The sequence below is a fragment of the Danio rerio genome, chromosome 21 (genome assembly GCF_049306965.1).
Source record: "Danio rerio strain Tuebingen ecotype United States chromosome 21, GRCz12tu, whole genome shotgun sequence".
Lineage (NCBI taxonomy): Eukaryota > Metazoa > Chordata > Actinopteri > Cypriniformes > Danionidae > Danio > Danio rerio.
This window is the reverse complement of record NC_133196.1, coordinates 27343088-27361661: the sequence shown is the minus strand read 5'-3', so window position 1 is coordinate 27361661 and position 18574 is coordinate 27343088. Positions and strand designations below refer to the sequence as shown.

General features: G+C 48.4%; 1 protein-coding gene across 1 annotated transcript; it reads right to left on the bottom strand.

Annotated features, from left to right (window-relative positions):
• Positions 1-13966: 13966 nt before the first annotated feature.
• Positions 13967-18091, bottom strand: LOC110438084 (uncharacterized). The gene is made up of 2 exons (XM_073935404.1): positions 17819-18091; positions 13967-17427 (listed from the first exon to the last, which is right to left on the bottom strand). The coding sequence occupies exon 2, from the start codon at positions 16604-16606 to the stop codon at positions 14804-14806; it is 1803 nt and encodes a 600-aa protein (XP_073791505.1). The 5' UTR covers positions 16607-17427; positions 17819-18091; the 3' UTR covers positions 13967-14803.
• Between the last annotated feature and the right edge of the window lie 483 nt (positions 18092-18574).

Genomic DNA, 18574 nt, shown 5'->3' with positions numbered 1-18574 from the left:
GGGTGCCCCCTGGCCCTCTTCCTAGGGGCCCCTTACCCCAGCAAGCTACCCAGGGGTCCACCTCTCTCCCTGGACTTGCAGTATAGGCCCCAGGGTGCCCCCTTGCACCCCACCTAGGGGCTTCTGACCCGAGCAAGCTACCCAGAGGACCATCTCTCTCCCTGGACTTGCAGTATAGGCCCCAGGGTGCCCCTGGCCCTCCACGTAAGGGCCCATGAGCCCAGCAAACTAACCAGGGGTCCACCTCTCTCCCTGGACTTGCAGTATAGGCCCCAGGGTTACCCCTGGCCCTCCATCTAGGTGACCCGGACCCCAGCAAGCTACCCAGGGTTCCGTGTCTATCCCTGGACTTGCAGTGTAGGCCCCAGGATGCCTCCTGGCCCTCCACGTAGGGGCCTCTGACCCCAGCAAGCTACCCAGGGCTCCACCTCTCTTCCTGGACTTGCATTATAGGCCCCAGGGTGCCACCTGGCCCTCCACCTAAGGGCCCCTGACCCCAGCAAGCTACCCAGGGGTCAGCCTCTCTCCCTGGTCTTGCAGTATAGGCCCCACGGTGCCCCCTGGCCCTCTTCCTAGGGGCCCCTTACCCCAGCAAGCTAATCAGTGGTCCACCTCTCTCCCTGGTCTTGCAGTATAGGCCCCAGGGTGCCCCCTTCCACCCCACCTAGGGGCTTCTGACCCTGGCAAGCTACCCAGGGGTCCACCTCTCTCCCTGGACTTGCAGTGTAGGCCCAAGGGTGCCCCCTTGCCCTCCACCTAGGGATCTCTGACCCCAGCAAGCTACCCAGGGGTCCACCTCTCTCCCTTGACTTGCAGTATAGGCACCAGGGTGCGCCCTGGCCTTCCACCTAAGGGAATCTGACCCCAGCAGGCTACCCAGGGTCCACTTCCCTCCCTGGACTTCCATTAAAGGCCCCAGGGTGCCCCCTTGCCCTCCAACTAGAGGTCTCTGACCCCAGCAAGCTACCCAGGGGTCCCCCTCTCTCTCTGGACTTGCAGTGTAGGCCCAAGGGTGCCCCCTGGCCCTCCACCTGGGGGCCTCTGACCCCAGCAAGCTACCCAGGGGTCCACCTCTCTCCCTGGACTTGCAGTAGAGGCCCCAGAGTGCCCCCTTGCCCTCCACCTAGGGGTCTCTGACCCCAGCAAGCTACCCAGGGGTCCACATCTCTCCCTGATCTTGCAGTATAGGCCCCAGGGTGCCCCCTGGCCTTCCACCTAGGGGCTTCTGAACCCAGCAAGCTACCCAGGGGTCCACCTCTCTCCCTGGACCAGCAGTATAGGCCATAATATGCCTCCTGGCCCTCCACCTAGGGGCCTCTGACCCCAGCAAGCTACCCAGGGGTCCACCTCTCTCCCTGGACTTGCAGTATAGGCCCCAGTGTGCCCCTGGCACTCCATATAGGGGCCTATGACCCCAGCTAGCTACCCAGGGGTCCACCTCTCTCCCTGGATTTGCAGTGTAGGCCCAAGGGAGCCCCCTGGCCCTCCACGTGGGGGCCTCTGACCCCAGCAAGCTACCAAGGGGTCCACCTCTCTCCCTGGACTTGAAGTGTAGGCCCCAGGGTGCCCCTGGCACTCCACTTAGGGGCCTATGACCCCAGCAAGCTACCCAGGGGTCCACATCTCTTCCTGGACTTGCAGTATAGGCCCCAGGGAGCCCCTGGCCCTCCACCTAAGGGCCCCTGACCCCAGCAAGCTACCCAGGGGTCCACCTCTCTCCCTTGACTTGCAGTATAGGCCCCAGGGTGCGCCCTGGCCTTCCACCTAAGGGAATCTGACCCCAGCAGGCTACCCAGGGTCCACTTCCCTCCCTGGACTTCCATTAAAGGCCCCAGGGTGCCCCCTTGCCCTCCAACTAGAGGTCTCTGACCCCAGCAAGCTACTCAGGGGTCCCCCTCTCTCTCTGGACTTGCAGTGTAGGCCCAAGGGTGCCCCCTGGCCCTCCACCTGGGGGCCTCTGACCCCAGCAAGCTACCCAGGGGTCCACCTCTCTCCCTGGACTTGCAGTAGAGGCCCCAGAGTGCCCCCTTGCCCTCCACCTAGGGGTCTCTGACCCCAGAAAGCTACCCAGGGGTCCACATCTCTCCCTGATCTTGCAGTATAGGCCCCAGGGTGCCCCCTGGCCCTCCACCTAGGGGCTTCTGAACCCAGCAAGCTACCCAGGGGTCCACCTCTCTTCCTGGACCAGCAGTATAGGCCATATTGTGCCTCCTGGCCCTCCACCTAGGGGCCTCTGACCCCAGCAAGCTACCCAGGGGTCCACCTCTCTCCCTGGACTTGCAGTGTAGGCCCCAGGGTGCCCCCTTGCCCTCCACCTAAGGGCCTCTGACCCCAGCAAGCTACCCAGGGGTCCACCTCTCTCCCTGGACTTGCAGTGTAGGCCCCAGGGTGCTCCCTTGCCCTCCACCTAAGGGCCCCTGACCCCAGCAAGCTACCCAGGGGTCCACATCTCTTCCTGGACTTGCAGTATAGGCCCCAGGGTGCCCCCTGGCCCTCCACCTAAGGGCCCCTGACCCCAGCAAGCTACCCAGGGGTCCACCTCTCTCCCTGGACATGCAGTGTAGGCCCCTGGGTGCCCCCTTGCCCTCCACCTAAGGGATCCTGAACCCAGCAAGCTACCCAGGGGTCCACCTCTCTCCCTGGACTTGTAGTGTAGGCCCCAGGGTGCCCCCTTGCCCTCCATCTAAGGGCCTCCCACCCCAGCAAGCTACCCAGAGGACAAGCTCTCTCCCTGGACTTGCAGTATAGGCCCCAGGGTGCCCCCTGGCCCTCCACCTAGGGGCTTCTGAACCCAGCAAGCTACCCAGGGGTCCACCTCTCTCCCTGGACCAGCAGTATAGGCTATATTGTGCCTCCTGGCCCTCCACCTAGGGGCCTCTGACCCCAGCAAGCTACCCAGGGGTCCACCTCTCTCCCTGGACTTGCAGTGTAGGCCCCAGGGTGCCCCCTTGCCCTCCACCTAAGGGCCTCTGGCCCCAGCAAGCTACCCAGGGGTCAAACTCTCTCCCTGGACTTGCAGTGTAGGCCCCAGGGTGCCCCCTTGCCCTCCACCTAAGAGCTCCTGACCCCAGCAAGCTACCCAGGGGTCCACATCTCTTCCTGGACTTGCAGTATAAGCCCCAGGGAGCCCCCTGGCCCTCCACCTAAGGGCCCCTGACCCCAGCAAGCTACCCAGGGGTCCAGCTCTCTCCCTGGACATGCAGTGTAGGCCCCAGGGTGCCCCCTTGCCCTCCACCTAAGGGATCCTGACCCCAGCAAGCTACCCAGGGGTCCACCTCTCTCCCTGGACTTGCAGTGTAGGCCCCAGGGTGCCCCCTTGCCCTCCATCTAAGGGCCCCCCACCCCAGCAAGCTACCCAGAGGACAAGCTCTCTCCCTGGACTTGCAGTATAGGCCCCAGGGTGCCCCTGGCCCTCCACCTAAGGGCCCATGAGCCCAGCAAACTAACCAGGGGTCCACCTCTCTCCCTGGACTTGCAGTATAGGCCACAGGGTTACCCCTTGCCCTCCATCTAGGTGTCCCTGACCCCAGCAAGCTACCCAGGGTCTACTTCCTCTCCCTAGACTTCTATTAAAGGCCCCAGGGTGCCCCCTTGCCCTCCATCTAGGGGTCTCTGACCCCAGCAAGCTACCCAGGGGTCCACCTCTCTCCCTGATCTTGCAGTATAGGCCCCAGGGTGTCCCCTGGCCCTCCACCTAGGGGCCCCTTACGCCAGCAAGCTACCCAGGGGTCCACCTCTCTATCTGGACTTGCAGTATAGGCCCCACGGTGCCCCCTTGTACTACACCTAGGGGTCTCTGACCCCAGCAAGTTACCCAGGGGTCCACCTCTCTCCCTGGACTTGCAGTATAGGCCCCAAGTTGCCCCCTGGTCCTACACCTAGGAGTCTCTGACCCCAGCAAGCTACTCAGGGGTCCACCTCTCTCCCTGGACTTGCAGTATAGGCCCCACGGTGCCCCCTTGTACTACACCTAGGGGTCTCTGACCCCAGCAAGTTACCCAGGGGTCCACCTCTCTCCCTGGACTTGCAGTATAGGCCCCAAGTTGCCCCCTGGTCCTACACCTAGGAGTCTCTGACCCCAGCAAGCTACTCAGGGGTCCACCTCTCTCCCTGGACTTGCAGTATAGGCCCCAGGGTGCCCCCTTGCCCTTCTCCTAGGGGTCTTTGACCCCAGCAAGCTACCCAGGGGTCCACCTCTCTCCCTGGACTTGTAGCGTAGGCCCCAGGGTGCCCCCTGGCCCTCCACCTAGGGACTTCTGACCCCAGCAAGCTACCCAGGGGTCCACCTCTCTCCTTGGACCAGCAGTATATGCCCCACTGTGACCCCTGGCCCTCCGCCTAGGGGCCTCTGACCCCAGCAAGCTACCCAGGGGTCCACCTCTCTCCCTGGACTTGCAGTATAGGCCCCTGGATGCCCCTTTGCACTCTATCTAGGGGTCTCTGACCCCAGCAAGCTACCCAGGGGTCCACCTCTCTCCCTGGACTTGCAGTGTAGGCCCCAGGGTGCCCCCTTGCCCTCCACCTAAGGGCCCCTGACCCCAGCAAGCTACGCAGGTGTCCGCCTCTTTTCCTGGAATTGCAGTGTAGGCCCCAGGGTGCCCCCTTACCCTCCACCTAAGGGCCCCTGAGCCCAGCAAGCTACCCAGAGGACCAGCTCTCTCCCTGGACTTGCAGTATAGGCCCCAGGGTTACCCCTGGTCCTCCATCTAGGTGCCCCTGACCCCATCAAGCTACCCAGGGGTCCATGTCTATCCCTGGACTTGCAGTGTAGGCCCCAGGATGCCCCCTGGTCCTCCACCTAAGGGCCTCTGACCACAGCAAGCTAGCCAGGGGTCCACCTCTCTTCCTGGACTTGCAGTGTAGGCCCCAGGGTGCCACCTGGCCCTCCACCTAAGGGCCCCTGAACCCAGCAAGCTACCCAGGGGTCCACCTCTCTCCCTGGACTTGCAGTATAGGCCCCAGTGTGCCCCTGGCACTCCATTTAGGGGCCTATGACCCCAGCTAGCTACCCAGGGGTCCACCTCTCTCCCTGGACTTGCAGTGTAGGCCCAAGGGTGCCCCCTGGCTCTCCACATGGGGGCCTCTGACCCCAGAAAGCTACCAAGGGGTCCAGCACTCTCCCTGGACTTGAAGTGTAGGCCCCAGGGTGCCCCCTTGCCCTCCACCTAAGGGCCCCTGACCCCAGCAAGCTACCAAAGGGTCCACCTCTCTTCTTTTACTTGCAGTATAGACCCCAGGGTGCACCCTGGCCTTCGACCTAGGGGAATCTGACCCCAGGAAGCTACCCAGGGTCCACTTCCATCCATGGACTTCCATTAAAGGCCCCAGGGTGCCCCCTTGCCCTCCACCTAGGGGTCCCTGACCACAGCAAGCTACCCAGGGGTCCACCTCTCTCCCTGGACTTGCAGTGTAGGCCCCAGGGTGCCCCCTTGCCCTCCACCTAAGGGCCTCTGGCCCCAGCAAGCTACCCAGGGGTCAAACTCTCTCCCTGGACTTGCAGTGTAGGCCCCAGGGTGCCCCCTTGCCCTCCACCTAAGAGCTCCTGACCCCAGCAAGCTACCCAGGGGTCCACATCTCTTCCTGGACTTGCAGTATAAGCCCCAGGGAGCCCCCTGGCCCTCCACCTAAGGGCCCCTGACCCCAGCAAGCTACCCAGGGGTCCAGCTCTCTCCCTGGACATGCAGTGTAGGCCCCAGGGTGCCCCCTTGCCCTCCACCTAAGGGATCCTGACCCCAGCAAGCTACCCAGGGGTCCACCTCTCTCCCTGGACTTGCAGTGTAGGCCCCAGGGTGCCCCCTTGCCCTCCATCTAAGGGCCCCCCACCCCAGCAAGCTACCCAGAGGACAAGCTCTCTCCCTGGACTTGCAGTATAGGCCCCAGGGTGCCCCTGGCCCTCCACCTAAGGGCCCATGAGCCCAGCAAACTAACCAGGGATCCACCTCTCTCCCTGGACTTGCAGTATAGGCCACAGGGTTACCCCTTGCCTTCCATCTAGATGCCCCTGACCCCAGCAAGCTACCCAGGGTCTACTTCCTCTCCCTAGACTTCTATTAAAGGCCCCAGGGTGCCCCCTTGCCCTCCATCTAGGGGTCTCTGACCCCAGCAAGCTACCCAGGGGTCCACCTCTCTCCCTGATCTTGCAGTATAGGCCCCAGGGTGCCCCATGGCCCTCTTCCTAGGGGCCCCTTACCCCAGCAAGCTACCCAGGGATCCACCTCTCTTCCTGGACTTGCAGTATAGGCCCCAGGGTGCCCCCTTGCCCTCCTCCTAGGGGTCTTTGACCCCAGCAAGCTACCCAGGGGTCAACCTCTCTCCCTGGACTTTTAGTGTAGGCCCCAAGGTGCCCCCTGGCCCTCCTCCTAGGGGCTTCTGACCCCAGCAAGCTACCCAGGAGTCCACCTCTCTCCCTGGACTTGCAGTAAAGGCCCCAAGGTGCCCCCTGGTCCTACACCTAGGGGTCTCTGACCCCAGCAAGCTACCCAGGGGTCCACCTCTCTTCCTGGACTTGCAGTATAGGCCCCAGGGTGCCCCCTTGCACCCCACCTAGGGGCTTCTGACCCCAACAAGCTACCCAAGGGACCAGCTCTCTCCCTGGACTAGCAGTATAGGCCCCAGGGTGCCCTTGGCCCTCCATGTAAGGGCCCATGAGCCCAGCAAACTAACCAGGGGTCCACCTCTCTCCCTGGACTTGCAGTATAGGCCCCAGGGTTACCCCTGGCCCTCCATCTAGGTGCCCCTGACCCCAGCAAGCTACCCAGGGGTCCGTTTCTATCCCTGGACTTGCAGTGTAAACCCCAGGATGCCCCCTGGCCCTCCACCTAGGGGCCTCTGACCCCAGCAAGCTACCCAGGGGTCCACCTCTCTTCCTGGACTTGCATTATAAGGCAAGGCAAGGCAAGGCAAGTTTATTTATATAGCACATTTCATACACAATGGCAATTCAAAGTGCTTTACATAAACAAGAATAAAAGAAACAAGTAAAATAAAAATAAAAACAAATAATAAAAATGCATAAAAACAAAACAAAACATAAAAACAGGTAAAATGTGATATAAAAGAATGAAGAAGAAGAGAAAAACATGATAGTGCAATCTGTCGGACGCAGCACAGTGCTCATTCAGTAAAGGCACAGCTAAACAGATGTGTTTTCAGTCTTGATTTGAATGTGCCTAATGTTGGAGCACATCTGATCATTTCTGGAAGCTGATTCCAGCAGCGAGGGGCGTAGTGGCTAAAAGCCGATTCACCCTGCTTTGACTGAACTCTTGGAACTTCTAGTTTATATGATCCTAAAGATCTGAGTGATCTGTTAGGTTTGTATTGAGTGAGCATATCTGTGATGTATTTAGGTCCTAGGCCATTTAGTGATTTATAGACCAGTAATAATACTTTAAAATCTATTCTGAATGTAACTGGCAGCCAGTGTAAAGACCTGAGGACAGGTGTGATGTGCTCTGATTTTCTGGTTCTGGTTAGAATTCTGGCTGCAGCATTCTGGATGAGCTGCAACTGTCTGACTGTCTTTTTAGGAAGGCCAGTGAGGAGTCCATTACAGTAATCCACCCTGCTGCTGATAAAAGCATGAACAAGTTTTTCTAAATCTTCACTAGAAACAAAGCATCTGATTCTTGCTATGTTTTTGAGATGATAGTATGCTGATTTACTGACTGCTTTGACATGACTGTTGAAACTCAGATCTGACTCCAGAGTCACACCAAGATTCTTGACCTTATTTTTTGTCGTTTGACCTTTAGTGTCAAGGTACGCATTTACCTTGAGAACCTCATCTTTGTTTCCAAACACAATAGTTTCAGTTTTCTCTTTGTTTAACTGAAGAAAGTTTTGGCACATCCAATTGCTCATTTCATCAATACATTGGCAGAGGGTGTCAATGGGGCTGTAGTCATTAGGCTGTAAGGCTAGGTAGATCTGAGTGTCATCAGCATAGCTGTGGTAGGAGATTTGGTTCTTTCTCATTATTTGGCTTAGAGGGAGCATGTAAAGGTTGAACAGGAGAGGTGCCAGAATCGAGCCTTGTGGGACTCCACACGTCATGGGTGTCCACCTCGACCTATGGTCACCTATACTGACATGGTAACCTCTACCTTCTAGGTAAGATCTAAACCATTTGAGGACCGTGCCAGATAGTCCGACCCAGTTTTCCAGCCTATCCAGAAGTATGCTGTGATCGACAGTGTCAAATGCAGCACTGAGATCCAACAATACCAGCACTGTTATTTTACCTGAATCTGTATTTAGGCGTATATCATTGATTATATTTATAAGAGCGCTCTCTGTACTGTGATGTGCTCTGAACCCCGATTGAAAATTGTCTAAACACCCCCTGAAGTTTAAGAACTTGTTGACCTGGTTAAAAACAACTTTTTCAATGATTTTGCCAATGAAAGGGAGATTTGAGATTGGCCTGTAATTGCTCAATAGGGTGTTATCCAGGTTGCTCTTCTTCAAGAGGGGTTTAACAACTGCAGTTTTAAGTGAGGTTGGAAAAACCCCTGATAGAAGTGAAGTGTAACCCTTACCTATGTGTTATTGATGCGTTTTCTATTGTGTTATTTTTACAGTATTTGCTATTTTCTTATTAGGACCAGATGTCAGAAGATTTTAATTCGCTCGCAAGAGTGTATAGAAATAACAACCAGTTTTAGATAGATAAATAAGTCAGACTCAAAGATAAATTTGAATAACTGAGGTAAGTATATTGTTTAAGCAAGTTGGATGAGGAAAACAAAATAAAACAAATAAATAAATGTCAAAACAGTTCAGTTTAGTGACTACTAGAATAAAACAATAAAAGATATAATGAAATCACCACACTTCAGATGATAATCTCACTTCAGAAAAATTCAGTTTCACAAATCATATACAATGAGGAAGAAAAATAAAAAAAACGAAGGAAAAGATTGAATAAAAGTAGTAATTCAGAGTCCAAGTTCAATGTTCAACACTCAAAAGTTCTTTTAGCTCCAGTTCGATGTGAAAAATCCAAAAAATCAGTCCAGATAGAGAAAAAATCCAAAATTGAATAAAAACAAAAATATGAGCGCGGTGAAAGTGCAAGAATGTTTTGTCCTACCAGTTCAATGAGCAACGGATTAATTTACTTCCAGTTATGATCTTTCAGAAGGGCGGCTCGCCATGTCCAGACCACCGAGAAAGCATCCACGGCAGGGACAGATCGGGATATTGTAGCAGAAACGAAAGGGGAAACACACGCACACACACAAAAAAACCCGGCCTTGATAAAACACAAAGCCAAAAGAGAAACAAGGATTAATAACTCAATAAACATGTTTAAATAAAACACATTGTCTGTGTCACTCATTTCAGCATAGATAACATACATGCTAGTCAGTCACATGTTCTCACTGAATACATTAAAGTCAATGTACACGGCTAGCAAAGCTAGCGTCACATGCAATACATTTTCAATGAAAAACAAAGAAAAATAAATGCAAATTCAACCAATGCACATTTTCGAAGTGCATAAACAATATTTACAATTATGTGGTAATAAAATAAACTCCAGATAAACATTTTTAAATAAATCATCCTTGCTTTCTATTCTAAACAGCTACAAAAACATGTCAAAACCAATTAACAGCTAATAATAATGATCTCTTACTCACCAAGGAAAGATAAAGATGAACAGGGAGAATAAAGAAGAATGTGTCTCATTTAAATATAAGTTTTATGTTCTCTCGATCGCATTAATGTGCTCCGCTCGCACTTCTCTCGTTTCTATTGCTTGTTGTCAGCTTACTATCCTTAAAATCAGAAACTTTAGGGCTTTTCTCAGTCAATCACCGAAACAATATGATTTTTAGATCGTTTGGATTATCTAAACTTCTGTTTCACAGTGTCTGATGTCGTTCAATCCGCTCGCGCTGATTAATCAAAGTGACTCTCCGTCACCGGCAGCTCTCACACACACGCAAGGGGGCGGAGCTAACCTCCGACCTCCACCGAGTCAAAACTTACTTTATTCTCTATTTATTATTAACTTTTAAACATTATGTATATAATATAAATGAACTATTTAATATTTCTCCTCACAATCATAAAATAAAATGTTATAATTTAAAATAAACTATTTATAATTTGTTTTAGTGACCTAGTCAGTGAGCTGGGTTACACTCTCCCCTCCTGAATGCATGCAGGTCCCTCTGCATCTGGGGTTGAACAGTCACAATGGTGGGCACACTATTAAACTGTTCCAGGTTTTCTTCCAGGGAGTTGGTAAACGCTGTGCTCAGGCCTGATAGCAAGGACTGGATCACCATACTGAGAGGATTTCCCAACTGAGGATATTGAAGTCTTTTGGGGGGTTCATGGGATCTTTGACTGCGTCTTTGAGTTTTTTCAGGTTGAGGCATTTCATCTTGATCTATCAGAGGACTCTGGCAAGGGGTATGGTCCTTTTGTGAAGAAATATAATTTATTTCATTCTCTGTAGATTGGTGGTTAATTAATTCCTCTACATTCTCTCTTTCAGATTCACATAGGAGATCTTGATCTTCAGCTTCAGGTAAGTATGGTATATTTCTTTCCACAGGTTCAGGTAAGTTGTCTTTAATGGGTTCATGCTGGATAGGACATTTTGTGCTTGGCTCTATCGCAGTTTCCACACTTGGTAAGTTCTTTGTTTGTCGATTTCTGATACAAGCAACAGGATTTGTATTTGACACAATCCTTGTTTCAATTTCCAAAGTCCTTTCAGGAGCATAGCTCTCACTTAGATCGTCATCTTCTGAATGTTCACTTTGGGATTCACATTTCTCAAGTTCTTTGGCAGAACTGGCTCTGGTTCTGGGTTTCACAGGCACTTCCTTATCAAGTGGTTCTTTGGGTTTGTCCATCAGTAGAAATCCACAAGGCAATAACAGATCTCGATGTAAAGTTCGAAGAGGTCCATCCTTCCCTTCAGGCTTCACTGTATAGACGGGCAACTCAACAGCCTTCTTGACTACAACATACACATCAGATTCCCATTTATCTGCTAGCTTGTGTTTTCCTCTCAAACGGACATTTCTCACAAGCACGCGGTCACCCACATCCAAAGTTGAGGAAACAACACGTTGGTCATACCTTGTCTTGTTACGTGCAGCCACTTTTGAAGCATTTTTAGTAGCAACCATGTAGCTCTCTTCCAAACGATTTTTTAGAGATTGCACATATTTTGAATGGGATTCAGGCTGACTGCTGACCGGTAAACCAAAAGCCAAGTCAATAGGTAATCTAGGTTGTCTTCCGAACATAAGTTCATAGGGTGAGAATCCAGTCACATCATTCCTTGTGCAATTGTATGCATGGACGAGAGGTTTTACGAAATCCTTCCAGTTAGACTTCTCCTTTGTATTCAAAGTTCCCAGCATTTGAAGGAGAGTCCGGTTAAACCGCTCTACCGGATTACCTCTTGGATGGTAAGGAGTAGTTCTTGTTTTGGAAATTCCTGCCACTCTACACAACTCTTTTATCGTTCGAGACTCGAAATCTGGACCTTGGTCACTATGGAGTTTTTCTGGAAAGCCATAATGCACCAGAAAGTTGTCCCACAGAGTCTTGGCCACCGTCTGGGCCTTCTGATTTCTCGTCGGCACAGCCACAGCATACTTTGTGAAATGGTCGGTTATGACCAGTATGTCCTTAATGTTACTTTGGTCAGGCTCAATTGACAGGAAATCCATACAAACTAACTCCAATGGCCTGCTGGTTTTGATGTTAACTAATGGAGCGGCTTTCTCTGGAGGAGTTTTTCGTCGAATACATCGTTCACAGGTTTTCACTTTCTGCTCTATGGTCAAAGACATTTTAGGCCAGAAGAATCTGGATCGAACTAGATCAAGGGTTCGTTCAATGCCTAAGTGTCCCATCTCATCATGCAGTTCCTTCATAACTACATCACGAAGATTAACAGGTAATGCCAACTGATATGACTCACTTCCTTGCTCGTTCCTTTTCCTGAAAAGCACTCCATTTTTCATTACCAGGCGATTCCATTCTCTTAACCACAGGGCTAAATGAGAAGGTATGGTTTTAAGACAAGGCTTTTCCTCATGTTCTAGGTGTTTGATAATGATTCCAATTTCTGGATCTGCTCTCTGTCTTTCCCTTAAATCTTGCTCTGACAGAAGGAATATCTCACCAGATCGACAAGTTTCTTCCTGCTGGAATGATTGAGGTAAGACTTTTTCACCAACAGCAAGAGATTCTACAAGGGTCACTGGTTGGTACAAGGAATCAGTGTGACTGTTTGACTGGCAAACTTCATGACGTTCACAGATGGCTTTTATTGCTTCTGATGAAACAACTGCACTTGACGCATCTGTGAGGTGATGATAAGCAAACTGTCGGATTCTCTCTCTCTCTTTTGTTGTTTCTAGATCATCAGGCATTGCTTCTTGTGGACGTCTGGATAAACCATCCGCATCCTGATTCCTGTTTCCAGCTCTGTACTGAATTTTAAAGTTAAAAGTTGACAGACTCGACAACCACCTGTAGCTGGTTGCATCCAGTTTGGCAGAGGTTAAAACGTATGTCAGCGGATTACTGTCCGTCACCACTGTGAAGTCAGCTCCATACAGATAATCATTGAATTTAGCAGTGACTGCCCACTTCAGCGCCAGGAACTCTAACTTATGAGCTGGATATTTCGCCTCACTCTTGGTAAGACCTCTGCTTGCAAAGGCAATGACTCTCTTCTGCCCATCTTGCTCTTGATATAGGGCTGCACCAAGGCCGGTGGTACTGGCATCTGTGTGCAACACATATGGCAACTTTGGATCAGCGAATCCTAAGACTGGAGCAGATGTAAGTTTTTCAATGACAGTGTCAAACGCTTGCTGACATTCCAGAGTCCACCTTTCTTCAAACTGTTCCTTTGGATTAAAGTACTGTTTGGTCTCATCTCTCTTTTTGTTACAATGCTTCTGCAGTGGTGGATATCCTGCAGTAAGATCATTGAGTGGTTTTACTATTTTAGAGTAATCTTGCACAAATCTTCTGTAGTACCCTGAAAATCCAAGGAAAGATCTTAACTCCTTTAGATTATTCGGTCTTGGCCAGGTTTTTAGGGCTTCTACTTTAGATGGATCAGTTTCCACTCCATGTTGAGAAACAATGTGGCCCAAGTATTTAACAGAGGTTTGACAAAACTTGCACTTTTCTGGTGAAAGCTTTAATCCAAACTCCTTAAGTCTTTTAAGCACTTGCATTAATCTCGTCTCATGTTCCTCCAAAGTTTCTGAGAAAACAATGAGGTCGTCGATGAACACAAGAACTTCCTTCCGGTTCAAATCTCCCATACAACGTTCCATGAGCCGTTGGAATGTGCTTGGTGCGTTTGTGATTCCCTGTGGCATCCGGTTAAATTCCCAAAAACCTAGTGGGCACACAAAGGCGGTTTTTTGCTTATCAGCCTCTTCCATCTCAATCTGATAATAGCCTGACTTTAAATCAAGGACTGAAAACCATCTTGATCCAGTTAGGACTGAAAAAGCTTCTTCCAGGTTAGGAAGGGCGTACGCATCCTTTATGGTCTGGGAGTTTAACTTGCGGAAGTCAATACACAGGCGCACAGAGTTGTTTTTCTTCCGTACAATGACTATGGGAGACGAAAATGGAGATTCTGACTCCCTGATGATACCTGCCTCCAACAGTTCTTGGAGATGCTTCCTGACTGCATCCACATCTTGGGGATGAATTGGACGAGCTCGATGCTTGAATGGTGTTTCATCATTAAGCTTTATTCTGTGTTTTACTTTATCTGTGTGTCCGTAATCCAAATCATTTAAAGCAAAGACATCAGGCATGGAGTTCAACACAGAGGTTATTCTCTTCTTCCACTCAGGTGAAAGTGGGGAGTTTCCAAAATCAATTGGGATCTTTTGTTCGTTTAATTCCATCTTCTCATTTTCAGCACTTTTCTTTGAAATTTCTCTCTCTACGATTCGTTCTACAGCATGAGCTTCAGCAATAATAGCCCTTGATGGAATGATCAGGTCAGTTTGGGTTTCGTTTTTCACCAGAATTGACAACTGTGCAACACGTTGTCTTGCAGGTAAAGTGTGGAGACTGTTTGCCACTAGAAGACCACCGGGTAAGTGAGATGACATAGGTGACTCCACTGACACCACTTTCTTGAACAGAGGACTTTTTAACTGCATGACTCCCTCCAACACTACAACGCATCCTGCTGGTATTATCTCTTGTTTTCCTTTTAACCTTACAGATCCCACAGTTTCAATGGAAGCTTGTTGGTTCCTCCTCTCCAGTACATTTATGACCGCTTGATAGCCATAAAAGTTTGACTTGCAGGCAGATGTTTCTCCTTCAGTATAATTGGTGTACAGCACGTCCAGTGAGTTTGTGCCAATAAGTATTTGAGGTACAGTTGTTAGATCAGGAACTATCAAAGCCAGGGTCGGGATTTCAACTTCTACACCAAGAAATTCTTTGGGAAACTTTAAATTGAGCTCCACATAACCCAGGTAGGGTACAGACTGGCCATTGGCTCCTTCAACTTCGAGTAGGTGCTCCACTGACTTCATGGGGTGTCTGGATAGATGCTTTTTATAATAGGACATTGGAATTGTGGTCACCTGCGATCCGGTATCTAGAAGACAGCTGACTACTTTTCCCTCAATTTGAATACTTGCAGTGCACCTTGTTCCAACCAATCTTGCAGGTAATTTAGAAGTGCTGTTAACATTTTGCTTGTAGCTGTGTTTCTTTGGGCATTGTTTGTTTCCTCCAGTCTCTGTTCGCCCCACAACTGAGACTGATCTCAGTTTAAAGAATTCTGTAGATCCCATGCAGCTTGTCTGTCCCTCAGCTCACGGCGCTTTTCTTCAACTCTTTGGGGGTTTGGAGCATTTTTGCAGTGGACTGCTAGATGACCATCTTCTCCACACTGAAAGCAGTAACCAGGACGAGGTCTATTGGTAGAGTTCCAGGTGGGTCTTTCCTCTTTATGCATCTCTGGTCCCATTACATTGGGTCTGTGTCTCACAGGGAAATTTTTAGAAGCTGGAGATTTCTCAAAACATCTCCCTTGCACTACTGGTACAAGATGAGCCTGTAGTTCAGCAACTTGTTTCTTCAGTTGATTAAATTCATTGGCATCAGAGGAAGCTTTCTTTTTATTTTCTCTGATAGGGTCAGCCATCATTGAAGAAATCTTGGCCTGCAGCTTTGCGACTTCTTTCTTCAGTGCATCCAATTCAGACTGATCAGATTTACTTTTAGGCTTAGCTGACTTCTGCCTCAGACTCTCATGATTGTTCTCAACTCTGGGCTCATCAATTGCATCAGCATAATAGACAGACTGTTGGTGAGTGGCTGTTCGGAACTTGACTGGAACAGAAACATGCTTATTTATTCCAAGATGTTTTTTCATTCTTTCTTCTTTTAACAACAGTTTGTCTTCTGCAGTACGGATGAGTACGATGAGTTCAGCAAAAGAGGGGGGTGCGGCTTTTCTTCGCTCCAGCTGCAGATCTGAAATCAAATTGTTGTCCCAGCAGCCACGACAGAATTGTTTGAGAAGATAGCCTTTGCGTTCAGCCTCTGTAACACCACCTCGTCGGATTGTAGCGCTTAACATTACATGAAGACGATGCAGGTAGGCTGATGGTTTTTCTCCCTGGTTCTGCAGAGTGCTTATAAACTTCACTAGCAGCTCATCAGCATCCTCCACTGAGCCATACACAGATTCTAAAAGTTCAAGGCATTTGGTTGGTGAAACATCTGGACCAACATGCCGGACAACATCTGAGGCTGGGGGCAGCAGACTGTCAAGAATTTTTCGGGTTTTGTGCGAATCAGAAAGGGACTGGTCATTAATCAGAAAGTCAATGCTGGCCCTCCAAGTTTCAAAATCTCGTTCAGTGTTCTGTCTTGGGCTTCTTCCTGAGAAGGCTTTGAGACGGTAAGCAGCATTTGAAGAAGAAACGGCATCACTGGTTTTCACAACATGTTCTAAGACTACTCGTTGAATGCCAGGGGGATTCAGAGCACTTGTAGGTAGTTTTAAGGATATGGTGTCTGCAGTACTAGCATTGTGGCTTATAGAATAGTAGGGTGACTTATCTGGTGTGCTTTCCTTGACAGGGTTTTCAGGTTCTGGAATCATTTGCACAGGTGTATCAGGTCTAGGGGAGTCAGATGCTGGAAGCTTCAAAGCATTCATCTTTTGCAGCTCCATTTGTAGAACATCCTGCAGAGGCTTTCCGCTGGCTTGGGCAATGGCTACCAGACTCTCCAAGTAACCTTCAGTTAGACTGCTGCTGGCTGCAGAGGCATACACGCTCCCTAGGCTGCGAACATGAAAGACAGAATTTGAATCCTGTGTACTTTGGATATCCATAGGGAGAGAGGGCTCCAAATTACTCATTGCAGTATCACAGTCGAACTCCACAATTGTATTATGATGATATTCTGATTCTGGATTATCAATAAGCAAGCTACGTTTGACTGATCCATATCTTTTCAGATAATCTTCTAACTCTTCATCTAGAGCAGAGAGTGTTAAGCCACTGACAATAACAGAATTCTGAATCTCAATATTTTCACGCTTGACAATTTCCATTTCTATTTATTTTAAATGCTAAAGTGCAATAAATGATAATTAAAACGGTTGAAATTTAGCTATTTACACTCCTGGCTGGCTCGCCAACTTTTCTGTAACCCTTACCTATGTGTTATTGATGCGTTTTCTATTGTGTTATTTTTACAGTATTTGCTATTTTCTTATTAGGACCAGATGTCAGAAGATTTTAATTCGCTCGCAAGAGTGTATAGAAATAACAACCAGTTTTAGATAGATAAATAAGTCAGACTCAAAGATAAATTTGAATAACTGAGGTAAGTATATTGTTTAAGCAAGTTGGATGAGGAAAACAAAATAAAACAAATAAATAAATGTCAAAACAGTTCAGTTTAGTGACTACTAGAATAAAACAATAAAAGATATAATGAAATCACCACACTTCAGATGATAATCTCACTTCAGAAAAATTCAGTTTCACAAATCATATACAATGAGGAAGAAAAATAAAAAAAACGAAGGAAAAGATTGAATAAAAGTAGTAATTCAGAGTCCAAGTTCAATGTTCAACACTCAAAAGTTCTTTTAGCTCCAGTTCGATGTGAAAAATCCAAAAAATCAGTCCAGATAGAGAAAAAATCCAAAATTGAATAAAAACAAAAATATGAGCGCGGTGAAAGTGCAAGAATGTTTTGTCCTACCAGTTCAATGAGCAACGGATTAATTTACTTCCAGTTATGATCTTTCAGAAGGGCGGCTCGCCATGTCCAGACCACCGAGAAAGCATCCACGGCAGGGACAGATCGGGATATTGTAGCAGAAACGAAAGGGGAAACACACGCACACACACAAAAAAACCCGGCCTTGATAAAACACAAAGCCAAAAGAGAAACAAGGATTAATAACTCAATAAACATGTTTAAATAAAACACATTGTCTGTGTCACTCATTTCAGCATAGATAACATACATGCTAGTCAGTCACATGTTCTCACTGAATACATTAAAGTCAATGTACACGGCTAGCAAAGCTAGCGTCACATGCAATACATTTTCAATGAAAAACAAAGAAAAATAAATGCAAATTCAACCAATGCACATTTTCGAAGTGCATAAACAATATTTACAATTATGTGGTAATAAAATAAACTCCAGATAAACATTTTTAAATAAATCATCCTTGCTTTCTATTCTAAACAGCTACAAAAACATGTCAAAACCAATTAACAGCTAATAATAATGATCTCTTACTCACCAAGGAAAGATAAAGATGAACAGGGAGAATAAAGAAGAATGTGTCTCATTTAAATATAAGTTTTATGTTCTCTCGATCGCATTAATGTGCTCCGCTCGCACTTCTCTCGTTTCTATTGCTTGTTGTCAGCTTACTATCCTTAAAATCAGAAACTTTAGGGCTTTTCTCAGTCAATCACCGAAACAATATGATTTTTAGATCGTTTGGATTATCTAAACTTCTGTTTCACAGTGTCTGATGTCGTTCAATCCGCTCGCGCTGATTAATCAAAGTGACTCTCCGTCACCGGCAGCTCTCACACACACGCAAGGGGGCGGAGCTAACCTCCGACCTCCACCGAGTCAAAACTTACTTTATTCTCTATTTATTATTAACTTTTAAACATTATGTATATAATATAAATGAACTATTTAATATTTCTCCTCACAATCATAAAATAAAATGTTATAATTTAAAATAAACTATTTATAATTTGTTTTAGTGACCTAGTCAGTGAGCTGGGTTACAGAAGCATTTACCACTTTTAGAAGATCCATTTCTAAACATGTAAACACCGTTTTGAAGAATGATGTGGGGAGCGTGTCAAGACTGCAGGTTGATGTTTTCATAGCTTGCACAGTCTCTTCTAAGATTTTGCTGTTAATTGCCATGAAATCAGACATAGTGTCTGATTTCTTAAGTTGTGGTTGAGCTTGTTTGATATCGACACAACTTGGCTGATTGGATGAGCTGATTGCCTTTCTGATATTATTAATC